Source organism: Solanum dulcamara, chromosome 8 (assembly GCF_947179165.1).
Source record: "Solanum dulcamara chromosome 8, daSolDulc1.2, whole genome shotgun sequence".
Classification (NCBI taxonomy): domain Eukaryota; kingdom Viridiplantae; phylum Streptophyta; class Magnoliopsida; order Solanales; family Solanaceae; genus Solanum; species Solanum dulcamara.
Genome location: NC_077244.1, coordinates 1,009,646 through 1,025,823, shown reverse-complemented (window position 1 = coordinate 1,025,823; position 16,178 = coordinate 1,009,646). Strand labels below are relative to the sequence as shown.

Sequence of the window (16,178 nt, the reverse complement as noted above, 5' to 3'; positions counted from 1 at the left end):
ACAATTTTAAGTATGAAATATTCAATTGTCTTTTTGTATATTTAGTAGAAACAATAATTTCATGTGAAAGAAGGTGAAAAGAAGAATACCTTATTCTGTTTAGTAAAAATATTGTTGAAGCTAAACTAAGAATACCTTGACATATGATACTATAAGAAAAGAAAAATTTATACTACTGCATGTGAAATCGACGTAGTGAACCTCTCGATTTTTGCTGCAATAATATTTCTACTTAACAGAACAAGGTGTTTTTCTTCTCACTTTCATTCACATGGAGTTGTTATTTATATAACAAGACAATTGGCAAAAATTTGAGGGAGGACCAAAAGTGCACCAATATTGCAAACATGAGGGACTATTAGTTTGTGAAAACTCAAGGATGACTTTGAGTTTTAACCCAAAGTTAAGAGACTATTTTGAGCTTTCTCCCTTATATCAATTGTATCAAAATATCTTTTAATATTTTGTTCTTAAATATGCCATGTAAAAAACTAAAATTAAGTTGTTGCTAAAAAAAATGAGGTTCTTTTTTTAAACAGACTAAAAAGGAAAGTAGGTCATTCGGATAGAGTAATATTTAACAAATTTTAACCACTATATAAACATTGATTATATACTGACTATACATCGATAACAACTACAAACAATTACGCTGAGTGTTCAATAACAAAGCTAGAAATTTGCAAAATATGTTCAAAACGTAAGTATATATCTCTAAATAATTATTTTTGACCTATATATAATATTATTTTTTATATATACAATATAATTTTTCAAAAAACGATCTTCGAGTGACTATCCTTATGTCAATGTAGCTACGCCCCTGGACGAGTATGAGAAGTTTTTTTAGCTGGGTGACTAAAAAAGCCCATGAATTGTTCAAAATTCAGAAGCCCAAATGATTATGGGCCCGGCCTGCTTCATTTTCTCTCTCTTATCCCTCAAGTCGATTGGAACAAGAGCCGATTCCATCGGATACATATTAGCTCCTCTCCTCGATCTTCTCCGGCGATCTCTGAATAAGTTTGTAAGTTCATTATTTTTCTCTCAATTTCCAATTTTGACCAAAAAAAAACCTAATTCCCTTTTGGATGGATTGTTATTAGTATATATTACTAAATATTTGGAATTTAAGTTCAATTCTCTTTGTATTTGCTTCAATTGCATTAGTTAAGTGTCAGTTACCGATTATTATAGTTTTTTGTGGTTTTTATCGTGATATAAAGCATTCAATATTTGCTTCCCTGTGATAAAAGAGCCTGAATTTGAATAGAATTGGTGGACAGAGTTATGTGGTACTTGTTGCTAGTGGGAGGTGACAGGTATCCCATGAAATTAGTTTGAGGTGGACATCACGATTAGTAAAAAGAAAGAGCTTGAATTGAAGGTAATGAATGGATACAGATGATTCATACAGCAGATTTTAATTAGTTCAGGATTGAAGTGTGGTTAATTGATGATTTGCTTTCCCTGTGGTGATGATTCTAAACTGTTCAGGATTTACTGACCAAAAAAAAAAGGGAAAAATTTGAAGCATGGGAAAAATGTACTTGGACCGATTCAATTTGTTTGTCTGGTTTTGACTTGCCGTGTAGCAATGGCGGAGCTAGGATTTTCGTCAATGGTGTTCATACTTTTAGGATGAGGGTGGGTGTTTTTTTAATTAAAAAAGAAAAGAAATAAATTAGTAATTATTTTTTAATTTAAAAGGACAAAGTCAAACACTATAAATGAGTGCTTGCTTGTTTTGATGAGTAAAAAGAAAACATTCTGTAAAGTGTAAGAGCTTGGGCTCGAACCCACTAATTTAAGGAAAATTTGAACAGTCTTTGCCACACTAGGCTATCTTTCTCTGCTGTGTTAAGGGTGTTCAACAAGTGGTATACATCCAAAATCATCTATATTTAATCTATATATTCGGATTTTTTACAAGAGTAGTAACTAGCAGGACTTAACCAAAATTAAGAAAAGATTAGTAATTAGTGGGGAGTGCACTTTGCTACAACGCACCATTGTTGATCTACATTTGCTAACATGTTTGTTTTAAAACTATTCATTTTGATTTCCTTATTACTTTGTATTTCGATATAAAGATGGCAAGACACATGTTGAAAAATAATACTAATGCTAATGGATCATAGCTTCTTGATTCTTGTATTTTTCAAATCTGTTTTGGAAAACGTTTTTATTAAACCGAGGGTCTATCAGAAATAACATATCTACCCCATAAAGGTAGGAGTAAGGTTTGCTTACAGCCCCCCTCCCCAGGCCCCACTTGTGTGATTACATTAGGTGATTGTTGTTGTTTCTTATGGATAGTTGAATATGGGAAACCCCATAACCTATTTGAAGTGGTTATTCACACACAGTTAGGGGCCGTTTGGTCTAGAGATAATTTATGCAGGGATTAGGGATTAACTTGATCTTTGCAGGAGAAGGATAAAAGAGTAGTAGACGGACATATCGTGACAGGACGGGCTTATTGTTTGAACAAAAATCTTAAAGAAACTTCCTTTTAAAATTTATGGTGTCTCGTGATTCGACAGTTCTTCATGATTGACATCAACTTATAGTTAGCAAGTATACATTATTGCGCATGAATGCTGTTTCCTATTAGAGTGGATTTCTTTTTCTGCTACTTCTACTAATTCATGCATAAGTGTATGGAATTTTGGATGAACGCTATAACTGAAACAGATGTACTATCCAACATGTAACCTCCCTATTCCTATTCGTAATTTCCGCCAGATTGGGAGAATTTGATTGCTTTTCTGATTTTACAGGAGGAAATTCCATGGCTCCAAAAAAGAACAAGAAACTGAGCAATTCTATGGCTCCAAAAAAGAACGAGAAACAGAGCAATAACGCTGCTGAATCTAGTTCTAAAAGTACAGTTGCTGAAAAAAAAACTCCCCAGTCACTGAAGGGTAAATGTAAACTTGTAAAAAAGTTATCTCACATAAACTCTGCACAAACCATAGAAACTGAGATTAGTTCACAAATGCAAGCCAGAAAGAAAGAAAAGAAGACAAAAAAAGGCTACCGAGAAAATCATGCTAGTAAGTCTCAAAATATTAATGAAGGAAACAAAGAAATGGATATGAGTGCAAGATGTGGAGAGATGAGTAAGAATGAAAATACTCAAAAGAGCCTTGATCTAAATGAAGGACGGGGAGAGGCGAATAAGGATGCAAAAACTTTAAATAGTCTTGGTGGAGTAATTTTTATGTGCAACGCGAGAACGAAAGAAGATTGTTTCAGATATCGTGTGATGGGTGTTTCGGCTAGCAAACAAGACTTTGTGATGGGAGTCAAACCTGGTCTTAAGCTTTTCCTCTTTGATTTCGATCTTAAGCTCATGTATGGTATCTATGAGGCTTCTTCTGCTGGTGGAATGAGACTTCAACCAGCGGCATTCGGTGGGGCCTTCCCTGCTCAGGTCAATTATGCCGTTTTTAACTTATAAATTTCATCTTCTTCCTGTCTGTGAGGTGTTTATATTGATGGTAGGTCATCCAACAGGTTCCGTTTAGGATTCACAAGGACTGTATTCCCCTACCGGAGAGTGTGTTCAAGAAAGCAATTAAAGACAATTATGATGAAAAGACACGCAAGTTTAAGACTGAGCTGACAGTTATGCAGGTAACAAATGACCTCCCTAATTAGTAAGTTATTCACTGTTTCCCGAAAATCAGAATTCAATATCTTTGAGCAGGTGGAGAAGTTAACAAAGCTGTTTAGACCTGCACCATGTCTGGATCCAACTCTCAAACCAGTACTACAGGATCCTGTGGCTCAGCCAGTTATTCAGCACTCGGCAGCACCACCTTTATTTGGTTATGAACCTATCAGGGAGCATGTATATGGAGCGCAATACGGCAGTAGTAAAGCAGGTCGGAATTTCTCACCACATGATCATGGAAGGCAGCAGTTTGTGGACCATCATGTCATGCCTAGAGAGGTTGCCCATAATCCACATTTTCTTACTGAGAAAGAATACAGAAGCTATGGTCTTCAACAGGCAAAACATCTGCAGCCTTGTACTTCTGCAGTACATGTTACCCACAAATTGGATCATTATGGATCTGAACAAGGAACACAGCAGCTACTGAGGGCCCCTGCTAGTGCGAGAGCTGATGCAGCTTTTGCACGAAATGAACATGTTTACTCTGATGCGCGTTTTCCAAATGAAAGGGAATACCGTAGTTACGGCCTCAAGAGTCTCCATCGGCAACCTGGTACTGTTACTCCTGCTGCAGAAAGTAGTAATACAGTGTCTGCAGCTTCCAATCATAGTTTACTAACAAATGTAAATCCTTACGATGAGGATACCACCTCACTTGTGAACCGGTATCTCTCTCTGCCAAGGACAATTATATCACCTGGACAGTTACCTTTGACAGGCAGAGAGTCATTTGCTAGTGCTTCCAATTATGTGAGTGACATCAGAGGCCATCCAGGAAGATTGCCTGCTGAAAATGTAAGATTTTATCCACCAAATACTCCTTATGCACTATCAGGCCATGGCCACATATATCAGCATCCTACAGATGAACCTGGAAGATCATCGTCAGCCTTACCTCAGTATCCTTTTGCTGGCCCACCTGCATCACGTCGCTGAAACTATACTGCAAAGTACATCCATCCCTTAATGATGCTCATTGTGGCTCCAGCGGACTCCAGAATCCAAAAAAAATACTTGTTTCCTTCTTGTACAAGTTGGGAAATAATCCTGATGGCTTCTGATTTTCCAGGTGGAGGGGGGAGGGGGGGGGGGTAGTCTTTGTATTAGGTTGGCGAGGGATTAAAAAACAAGGGAATGCCGGATTCTTTGGCTTCTCTACTTCAGACAACTTGATGTTTGTTCATACCTTTAATAGGGTCCTGCTGATGAATGCTTGAAACTAGAACTTCAGGATTTTTATGGGAGTCGCATTCTTGAACTCTTAATGCACTAGGTTAACCTGAATCTATATGGAATCTGCAAATATGATGGGGCAGTGGCGTGTGTCGATGCAGAAGCTGCTTAGTTTGTGAATAATTTACCCAGTGAAGTCATAACTGGGGATCGTAACTCCTGTAGATGCATCTCACGCCAAATGCGGAAGAGGTGCATCTCCATCTGAATGAAAATGATCAGTCAAGACTCTCAATCTTTGGTTCAAAATTCTCTCTTTTTTAAAAAAAAATTATTTTTAACCTTTTGGTTTCCCATGTACAACATTCTCTGTTTCTACTAGGCTATCTGATGTTCACGCAAGATAAAGTTGCTGCATGTTTGATAATTTTATATGAAAGGTAGTCTCTGTTGTCGAACAGCTCAACGGACTGTTCTTTGATAATTTTCATGCTTGTGCTATTCCTTTGGAGGTTGTTTTTGTTTAAGAGGTGTATTATACTCATTATGCCACGCTAGCGAAAAGTGTTTCACCTTAGCAAAATGGTGATTCAAATCCAGAGGTATGGGGGTTCAATAGGATATGGATGGGTAGAAGTGTAAAAATGAATTATGCGGACAACTTTAAAGAGCAGTTCATGACTAGAATTTAATTTGGAGAGTTACAACTTTTTTGCATACAGTTCAATTGGGTACTGACATTTTCATATTTAGGAGGAAGAAATAAAAGAAATTTTCGACGGAAAAAAAAATAAAAAATGTAATATCGAAAAGAGTGTATTAAACTCGTCTAAGGCTTTAGACTTTAAAATAGTTTCACTGAACTAATAAATACCATGTAAGCATTTTAAAGGTACAATCAATTTTGCTAGCCAAAACCTTCCTTGAGTAACTGAATCTGTCTCTCTTCCCTTCCCAGTTTCTTTCCAAAAACCTTACATCTAACCATATCAAGGACCTCTAGCACTTAACATCACAACATAGTAAATTAAACATGTTGAAACCAGATTAAGAATAGCTTCAGGGCAGTAGCATCTGGATTTTATGTACATAGACCGGCCTATTGATTAGAGTCTGCAGCTTGAGTGTTGATACTGGAACTATCACTTCCTCCGTTCGTTGGCACAGTTGTACTTCCTTGATACATGGGAGGTGGTGCAAACATTGGAGGGCCACCAGTAGAAGAAGGCATTCCCATACTTCCTGGAACTGCACTTGGGGGACCGACAGGCCTTTGCATATTATTGACTTGACCGGGCATAGGAGCACCTGGAGGTGCCAACATCGGAGGCATTGGTGGAGGTGCATAACCTGGAACCATTGAAAGATGCTCTAGTTTTTAAAAGTCTATAATCCAAATACTATAATTAGGGAAAACATCTCAAGGCAACATCAACATGCAAACTTCCAAAAACTACAGCATGACACCAACGCATGAGCCATATACACACTCTCTAGCATTCAAACAAGCAGAATACAAAATGGCTTGAGAAACAAATGTAGAAGATATCATATGCAACTTTAAATGATTGTGAGCTAAAGGGAGTTCAACTGCAAGTGAATTCTATGCTTTATAGGAAAATGTCAAAAAAATCTAGCTTGCTACATCCTCGCAAAACAATATGCAGCAGTTGCAGAATAAGAAGTATCACATCACGCTCACATTGAGGAGGGGGGTTACAGTAGGTTGACAGTTTGCAGAAAAAACAGTCAAGTATCAATGAATCCTCTAAAGATGCAGAGGCCTCTCAAAGTTGGATGCAAAAGCATAGTTCCGCTGATTTCATTTCTCGATGAACCAATTGCAGCTGTTCAAAACTAGAGATAGTCTCACATACAAGACTTGTAATCTTTCACCGCATTTGTCCTTGATTCCCAATCAAAGGAAACATCAATTATTATAGTGACCGACAGCTTCTATAGAACTTGAGATAGGCAACTGTGGTTCCCTAACAGTTGAGACCACAGTTGATTGAAACAATTTGACAATAGATCTGTTAGGAAACCACAGTTGCCTTGTCTCAAGTGGTTTCCTGACAGATCTATTGTTAAATTGTTTCAATCAATTAATTAGGACTCAATCCTTTCAGTATTGGTTGCATGAATCTTCTATATCTATTCTGCGCTACTCGGGGTGCATTTAATTTTAACATCAGTAAACAGATACGTGATTTCATTGATGGATAAAAAACCTACTTGATCAAAAGATGGTCCAGCTGATGAAAATTGAACCTACATCTTCTGAAAAGAAACTCTAATGCCAAATTCACAACAGAAAATATTTCCAAACCACATAAACAAGAACACCGTTCCATTTTGAATAGCTAATAGTGAGACCACAGGGATTTTCCCCTTCCTACGGAGGCTTATTTGTTGCAAATCTTTGAACCTACATATATACACAGACAGACAGTCTAAGAGTCAACCAGAAGCGGAGACAAGATATGACGTTTATGGGTTCTAAATTCTGTCTTTTTATAAGTTAGTGGGTTCTAAAATTAATAAGTTGTACATATTCAATGAATATTTAAAACAAATAGAGAGTTTGAACTATAGCTAGCGAACCAGCAGCCAACACTCCCCCTCCACTGCTGGAGTCAACCCCACCCCCGGAAAAAAATGGAAATACTTGCATAGTAGACAACCATATTCAAAGTTTGATGGAATACCTAATACAAAACAACTATCTTCAAGAGGTATGTAAAAGAACAAAGTATTCATAAGAGTTTTCAGAGCTACCGATACCTGGAAGACCGGGCATGGGCCTTGGCAGCACCGGAGGCCGCATACCTGGGACCCATTGGGCACCAGCTGGCATTTGAGGGTTGCCTGGCATCTGCATCTGAGGAGTTGGAAGGCCAGGAAGACCAGGCCTTAGCTGAGGAAAAGGAAGGCCAACTGGTCTAAAGGCCCCTAGATGTTCCTTGACTTTTTGGTCAATTAGACTTTGATTCAGTTGTGCCTCAAATTGTTGATAATAAGTTCTAACATTTCCCTGAAAAGATATATTTTGTGAGACTTGTTCAAAGTGATATTACCTAATCTCAAAGGAAATAGAAATAATACCTTGTGTTTGTACCCTGCATTATGCTGCTTTCTAACAGAAGGCTGAAAATAGCAAGACAGTAGTGATTAATTGAAGGTACAGTATAATGGATTCAACACATTAGCTTTTTATCTGAAAAGCTCCAAACAGGAGTCATGAACACAAGAAACCTGCAATCAACTCAAATGTAGTTCTACAAAAGTATTACATTTAGGATAAGTTAGTGTGTTGTTAAATCCTTTTCCCATAGAATGTTTTTAATCCATAGTTTGGTTGCTTCCGAATGTTTCCTAAGAGAAATATTTTTGAACAAAAAGGAAAACCCTAACTTTTCTTACCTCAATTCACTTGTTTAAACCAATTGAGTACACTCTAAGCTAGTGACAGATATATGAACCATGACTGACCATGTTGCTCCATTTAAGCTCAACTCGGGCCAATATTATACAAGAAATAAAAACAGGAAGTACTAAAAGTTCTCAATATTTTCTACTGGTATATAAATCTGTTATGACTAAAACACGCCTAGAAAGTATAGAACTTAAGCAATCCTACTAACATATTGTCAACTAATTGATATTGTCTTTTATAAGATTTTTCTATTCTTCCATTATGTCCTATTTTCGCTAAGCCTACATGGATTCTAAGAGATTGTACATTTTTCGAGATACTATTATCTATTGTCAATCCTAAATATTGAAATTTATGCATCCAACAATGGTCTAGCAAGATGTGAGTTGAGATTCATGAGGCCTCATGTTCAAATCCTAGCGGAGACAAAAATACTAGGTGATTTCTTCTATCTGTCCAAGTATTGGTGGAAGGTTTTACCCGACATTATGTTATGCAGGTGGGAGGTAGCAAGAAACCAGTGAAATTAGCCGAGGCGCACGCAAGTTGGCCCACACCACGATTATCAAAAAACAAAACAAATATCGAAATTTATTACCAAAAAAACATGACCCCCTAATCCCATCCCCGAACATACTAATATGTGTACAATTCACATTCCTTAATACTCATGCAAACACCAAACAATCTTCAAGTTAAACATTTTCCAAGAAATTTTTTCACAAGAATAAAATTTTACATAAAAGGGGGACCATAAATTAAAGAAGTTCATGTTATGTGTGGTCTAATTAAGCTCAATAAAAACAACAATAAGCAAAATCAAGAGCACTGGGGGCGGGGGGCAAACCCAACTAAGTTTGAAGTTAGAATCTCAACTTTATGGGTTCTGCAATTTAGAATGACTAATTGAGACCAAGTGCTCAATCCAATATCCAACAAAGTATAACAATAGTTTGCAATCAGAGATTCTTGAAAGATGACTTGAGGTAACTTACAGAATCATGTGTCAAGTAAGTATCACAGTAGTCACAGTAATACCTGAGGAGGAGAAGGTGGAAAAAAATCAAATAGGGAAAATGGGGTTAGTGGAAATTGAAGAAATTTTACAAAAAGAATCAAATTTATTGCATTAAACATACCGAGGCATTCTGTTTACACAAAAGAGTTGAACACCTGTAAGAAAAAAATTGAAGCAACAGAATCAACGGCGGCTCAACCCTAAAGACACTAAAGCAAAGTACCAAACCCCTCTAAAAGATTCGGTTACGAAAACATACCGAAGATGCACACAAATTTCAGTTAAACGAAGAACCAAACGCACTGAGCAGACAAAAGATGAAGAAGGAACAGATCTGATGAAACAAAATACCTATCAACTAACATTAGACGGAGGGATACTAATTATTATGCTCATTTTTTTGAAAATTTATTATTAATGTAATTATAATTAAAAATTATATACAATTAAATTTAGAGATACTTTTTGTTTTTTAATTTATTTAATTTACTTTAATTTGAATCAATTATGTTTTAATATTGGTTTTGTAAGATTGTGTTCAATTTTTTGATATGTTTTATTAAATATTTCAAGTTCAAACGAATTAGATTATCAAATAATTAATTTTTTAAAAAATATTGTCTTAACTTTGAATGTCTTATAAAGATAACAAACACAATAATATTGATTTTTGTAATTAAAAGTATTACAAAATATTATATAAGTAAAAAAAATGATACTTTAATTAGCATATTCAATAAAGTGAAGTCTTAGTTTTATTTTTAAACACTTTAAGAATAATTTTGAAAGTTTATATAACAATTGATTCCATTAAAAAAGTTTTCAAGACTATAATCAATAAAAGAGATTTAAATATTTGTGTTGTTACGTAACATACAATAATTTATATATGCCTATTTTTTTCTTACAAAATATTACAAGAAATGTTATACTGAAAAATGAAAAAATCATCTAATTTTGCTTGTATCACCCCTAAATGCTATGAATGTGTTGTGGATCGTGCCGAGGTTGCACGTACGGATCTCCTGATTACTTACGGAGGGTCCCATAAAAGTTTTTGGAAAAAAATTTGACTAAAAATTATTTCGCATATGAAAAATGAGAAAATCGCATAATTCCGCTTGTGCGACACCTAAATGTTATGAATGCACCGTGGATCATGTCGAGACTGCACGTACTGATCCCCTGGGTAGTACGGAAGACCCTACAAAGGTTTCAAAAAAAGAAAAACTGAAAGACAGTTCACCAAAATATTCACGGGCTAACACACACAAAAAATAAAAAAATCGTCCATTTTCGCTTGTACGACACCTAAATGCTATGTATGTGTCGTAGATCATGACGATACTATACATATTGATCCCTTATGTACTTACGGAGGGTCCTATAAAGGTTTCGAAAAAAAATTTGATCGAAAGTCCGTTCACTAAAATATTAATGGGCTAATAGAAACGAGATATGAGAAAATCGCCTAATTTCATTTGTGTGGCTAATAAATGCTATGGATGTGCCGTGGGATCGTGCCGATGTTACACGTACTGATCACTCAGGTACTTAAAGAGGGTCCTGTAAAGGTCTTAGATAAAAATTGATCGAAAGTCAATTCACCAAAATATTAATGGGCTAACACACATGACAAATAAGAAAATCGTCACAATCCTCTTGTGCGGCCCATAAATGCTATGAATGTGTCATGGATCATGTCGAGGTTTCACGTATTGATTCCCCAAATACTAATAGAGGGTTCTATAAATTTTTTGAGAAAAAAATTGACCAAAAGATAGTTCATCAAAATATTAATGAACTAACATACAAAAAATGACATATCGCCTAATTCTGCTTGTGGGGACCCTAAATGCTATGAATGTGTCGTGGATCATGCCGAAACTGAACGTACTGATCCTTAGGTAGTAACGGAGGGTCCCATAGAAAATCACATAATTTTGCTTGGGACCCCCTAAATGCACGTACTGATCCCATAAAGGTTTTGAGAAAAAAATGACTGAAAGACAATTCACCAAAATATTAATGAGCTAATACACACGAGAAATGAGAAAATCGCTTAATTTTGCTTGTGCAACCCCTAAATGCTATTAATGTGTCGTGAATCGTGCCGATGCTATAAGTATTGATACTTCGGGTACATATAGAGAATCCCATTTCAAAAAAAAATGACCGAAAGGCAGTTCACCAAAATATTCATGGGCTAACTCACACAAAAATGAGAAAATCATTTAATTTCGCTTGTGCGACCCCTAAATGATATAAATGTATTGTGGATTATGCCGATGCTATACGTACTATTCCCCGAGTACTTACGGAGGGTACAATAAAGGTTTTGAATTTTTTTTTATCGAAAATCAATTCATCAAAATATTCATAAGCTAACTCACACAAAAATGAGAAAATCATTTTAATTCCGCTTGTGCGGTCCTAAATGTTATGTATGTATCATGAATCGTATCGATACGACACATATTGATCTCTTTTGTATTTGTGGAGGGTCCCATAAAGGTTTTGAAAAAAAATTGATCGATAGTCAGTTCACCAAAATATTCATGGCTAACACACAAGAAAAAGAGAAAGTCGTCTAATTTTGCTTGTGCAGCTCCTAAATACTATGAATGTATCGTGTATCTTGTCGAGACAACACGTACTAATCACTCGGGTATTTACGGAGGGTCTCATAAAGATTTAAGAAAAAATTGATCGAAAGTCAGTTCATCAAAATATTAATGGGCTAACACACACGAAAAATGAGAAAATTGCCTAATTTCACTTGTGTAGCCCCTAAATGCTATAAATATACCGTGGATCGTGTCGATTCTACACGTACTGATCTCCCGAATACTTACAGAGGGTCCCATAAAGGTTTTCGATAAAAAAATTTGACTGAGATCCAGTTCAACAAAATAATTAAGGCTAAACACACAAAAACAAGAATATCTTTTAATTCCGCTTGATCGGTCATTAAATGTTATAAATATGTCGTGGTTCTTGCCGAGACTACACGTACTGAATTCCTAGGTACTTACGGAGGATCCCATAAAAGTTTTGAAAATTTTTGCTTAAAAGCCAATTCATCAAAATATTCATTGGCTAACATACATGAAAAATGAGAAAATCGCCGAATTCCGCTTGTAAGACCCCTAAATGATATAAACTTTTCGTGGATCATGCCGAGACTACACCTACTGATTTTTCGGGTACTTACAGAGGGTCCCATAAAAGTTTTTGAAAAGAATTGACTGAAAATCAATTCACTCAAATATTCATGAGCTAACACACAAGAAAAATGAGAAAATCACATAATTCTGCTTCTACGACCCCAAATACTATGAATGTGCCGTAGATTATGCTGATGCTACATGTAATGATCCTCAGGGTATTTACAAAAGGTCTCATAAATATTTCAGAAAAAAATTGATTGAAAGTTAGTTCACCAAAGTATTTATTGGCTAATACACACGAAAAATGAGAAAATCGTCTAATTTCGATTATGCTGCACCTAAATGCTATGAATGTGTTGTGGATCCTGTCGAGGCTGTATTATTGATCCTCGGTGTGCTTAAGGAGGGTCCATAAAATTTTCTGAAGAAAATTGACCAAAAGTTAATTCACCAAAATATTCATGGAGTAATACACACAAAAAATGAGAAAATCACCTAATTTCGCTTGTGCGGCCTTTAAATGCTCTGAATGTGTTGTAGATGATTCCGATACTACACATATTGATCCCTTCGGTACTTATGAAGGGTACCATAAAGGTTTCAAAAAAAATTGAACGAAAGCTAGTTCCCGAAAATATTCATGGGCTAACTAACACAAAAAATGATAACATCGCCTAATTTTGTTTGTGCGGTCCTAAGTGCTATGATTGTGCCGTGGATTATATCGATGCTACATGTACTGATTCTCCGGGTACTTACAGATGGTCCCATAAATATTTTTTTTAAAATTGATCGAAAAGCAGTTTATCAAAATATTAATGAGCTAACACACAAGAAAAATGAGAAAATCGCCTAATTTCGTTTGTACGATCGCTAAATGCTATGAATGTGTTGGAGATCATGCCGAGGCTTCAAGTACTGAATCCCTGGGTACTTATGAAGGTTCTGTCACGCCCTGAGAGGGTACCCTAGATGTGACCGGCACTCGAAGACCATTGCTGGTCCCCAAGCGAACCACTTGGTCCAATCACACATCCATTCAATATCAATCAATCAGCGGAAAGTTTAAAATAAAAAAATAATTTAGTGGGCAATCCAAATCAACGATCTAACTCAAGAAAGAAAGGCCATGGACCAACAAATCAAACTCCAATCTTTGTCATTAAAAATAGTTTGACAAGAATAATTCAAGGAAAAAAATACTCAATCGACCCATCACTATCTAGTCTATGAAGCCTCTATCACTACTATCTAATTGGTGCCAATGACATATTCATGGCTATCTCAAGTCAAAATGAAAAGGGCTAACTCGACGCAAGAATAACATAAGTGGTGTCCTCCGAATGTAGGGAAGGACTCACCAATATGCTGATTGTGTATAGATCCTCAATGGTGCTCCTATTGACGATCTCTTAAATCTGTCTCTGCATAATGAAATGATGCAGGTCTGAATGGACGTCACTACATGAAATGTACGAGTATGTAATATGGCAGAATGAAACATACCTCAAGGAAGAATAACGTTGGTCCAAATATCTCAAATCAGAAAGATAAGAAAGACTCAATCAAAGTGTCATAAGTCTAAAGTAAGAATACATTTTTAGACAAAGACCAATCATATATCATACAATCCAATCCAATCATGTACAATACTGTTCAATCAAATCATTTACAATTCGATCCCATCCAATCATGTATCATCCGATCCAATCCAATCATATACAATCGGCTCAATCCAATCATATACAATCCGATCTAATCCAATCATACACAATCCGATCCAATCCAATCACATACCATTCTATTCAATCCATTCACATATCATTCTATTCAACCCAATCACATATCATCTAATCCAATCCAATCGTACACTATCCGATCACATATCATTTAATCCAATCCATCACATAACACCTAATCCAATCCATCACATATCACCTAATCCGATCCAATCATACACAATCCAATCACATATCATCCAATCCAATCCAATCATGTATATTCCGATTCAATCCAAATCCAATCATATGCAATCAACTCCACCATAAAGTCAAAGGACTCAATTCAATAGATATGCAAATTAAATTATACAATGTTTTACAATTCAACTCAATCCTCTACAATCGCAATCAAACCAATCATATCAAGCACAATCCATTCAATTGGGAGTTTCTCTAACCGACAACTATCAACATATGAGCGAGTGATAGTACAACAAACTGACGTTGTTGCCACGTCCGTTCATACCTTATCAGAGTATGAACGAATCATCCAATCATGGATCCATCAATCAATCAAGTCCTATCATTTCAGAACAGTAATTTAGGAAATATCCGACTTTAACGGTCAAATCCTCTCCTACATTTGGCGACGTAGTTTATTGGTTTGAGTATGGACTATACTCTTATCCAATTCGGTGCTCGATACTCTTTCCAAGACTCAATATGCTCATATCTATCAAGTGAGTAAAATACTCAAAATACTCATTTAGTCTCATTAGACTCTTTCAAATCAACTCATTTAGTCTCATTGGACTCTTTTCAAAACTCAAATCAAATCTGGCCTCATTGGACCTTCTTTCAAATCAACTCATCTCAATCATCAAACTCTTCTCTTTAAAAAAATTGATACAATCTCAATTCAATGAATGTAGAAAATATTATATGCATTTGAAATACAATTTCAACTCCTCATCTCTACCTCAAAATAGACATTTTTATGTAAAAATACCAAACTCGTTTATATTCAAAATACTAATGTTCAAAATAATTAAAAGACTTCTCAATCTCAACTCATGCTTAAACTCTTTTAAATCAAAAATGAAAATAATCATTCTTTAAACTCAAAATAGTGTATACATAGTTTATGCAAAAATATTTATAATTCATTTATTTAAAACTCTTCTCAAAAGATCATTTCTATTTAAAGTGATCATAAGACTCCAATCAAATCAAATTATGCAAATCACATATCACATAATCACATTAGACTCCAATCCACTTCATCACGAAACATCCTCATCAACATAACCTATTCATCAATCCTTTTACCTTTGTTAAAGATAAACGTCATTCACATCATCATCAAACATCATCAACTATCTTACTCCAAAATCCTCATTTTTACTCAATATTCAATTTCATCAAATTCATATAAAAGAAATACCTCATTTCACTTTGAAAGCAATATTGTTTTTATTGTATATAAAAATCATCAATCTCAACCTCAAGACAAATTATGACCAAAGAGAAAATCTCATTTTGATTTCATTTGAATGAATACATGAGTCCATAATCTCAACAAACTCAAGTCAAGAACATCATTAATATATGAATTTATATACAAAAATTTCAAGAAACATTCATAGAAGGTTCAAATATTTCACAACTTATATCCATCACATCTATAGGCATATGAAAGAACTCAATCCATATTTTAGGTTAGCCTTACATATCTGTAAATGAAGAATATCTCACCAAAAATCAAAGACATGACTTGAATATCTTAAATTCTTGAGCTTTTGAGAGGATTTTGTTGGAGATGATTTGGAAAAGAAGAGGGAATAAAGATTAGGGTTTCTTTGGAGGTAAGAAGGCTAAAAAAATGATCCCAAATTTTCCTATGTTAGTGTATATATGTTTAGAAAAAATATTCAAATTTTCCTTCATCAAAAATCTGGAAAACTGGGCAAAAATC

At 35.3% G+C, this 16,178-nt stretch overlaps 2 protein-coding genes across 2 annotated transcripts; one reads left to right on the top strand and one right to left on the bottom strand.

Annotated features, from left to right (window-relative positions):
* The first annotated feature begins 921 nt into the window (after positions 1-921).
* LOC129898794 (uncharacterized) lies at positions 922-5,342 on the top strand. The gene is made up of 4 exons (XM_055973477.1): positions 922-1,027; positions 2,784-3,439; positions 3,523-3,642; positions 3,716-5,342. The coding sequence occupies exons 2-4, from the start codon at positions 2,795-2,797 to the stop codon at positions 4,619-4,621; spliced, it is 1,671 nt and encodes a 556-aa protein (XP_055829452.1). The 5' UTR covers positions 922-1,027; positions 2,784-2,794; the 3' UTR covers positions 4,622-5,342.
* Positions 5,343-5,673: 331 nt separating this feature from the next.
* On the bottom strand, positions 5,674-9,679 carry LOC129898795 (U1 small nuclear ribonucleoprotein C-like). Its single transcript, XM_055973478.1, has 6 exons — positions 9,572-9,679; positions 9,434-9,467; positions 9,290-9,332; positions 7,964-8,005; positions 7,643-7,892; positions 5,674-6,208 (listed from the first exon to the last, which is right to left on the bottom strand). The coding sequence occupies exons 2-6, from the start codon at positions 9,439-9,441 to the stop codon at positions 5,958-5,960; spliced, it is 594 nt and encodes a 197-aa protein (XP_055829453.1). The 5' UTR covers positions 9,442-9,467; positions 9,572-9,679; the 3' UTR covers positions 5,674-5,957.
* Between the last annotated feature and the right edge of the window lie 6,499 nt (positions 9,680-16,178).

Coding starts and splice junctions, on each gene's coding strand:
- LOC129898794 (XM_055973477.1), top strand. CDS start 2,795: ATGGCTCCAAAAAAGAACAAGAAACTGAGCAATTCTATGGCTCCAAAA. Junction 3,440..3,522: donor GTGGGGCCTTCCCTGCTCAG/GTCAATTATGCC, acceptor GTCATCCAACAG/GTTCCGTTTAGGATTCACAA. Junction 3,643..3,715: donor CTGAGCTGACAGTTATGCAG/GTAACAAATGAC, acceptor ATCTTTGAGCAG/GTGGAGAAGTTAACAAAGCT.
- LOC129898795 (XM_055973478.1), bottom strand. Junction 8,006..9,289: donor CTTACTTGACACATGATTCT/GTAAGTTACCTC, acceptor TGCTATTTTCAG/CCTTCTGTTAGAAAGCAGCA. Junction 7,893..7,963: donor ATGCAGGGTACAAACACAAG/GTATTATTTCTA, acceptor ATATCTTTTCAG/GGAAATGTTAGAACTTATTA.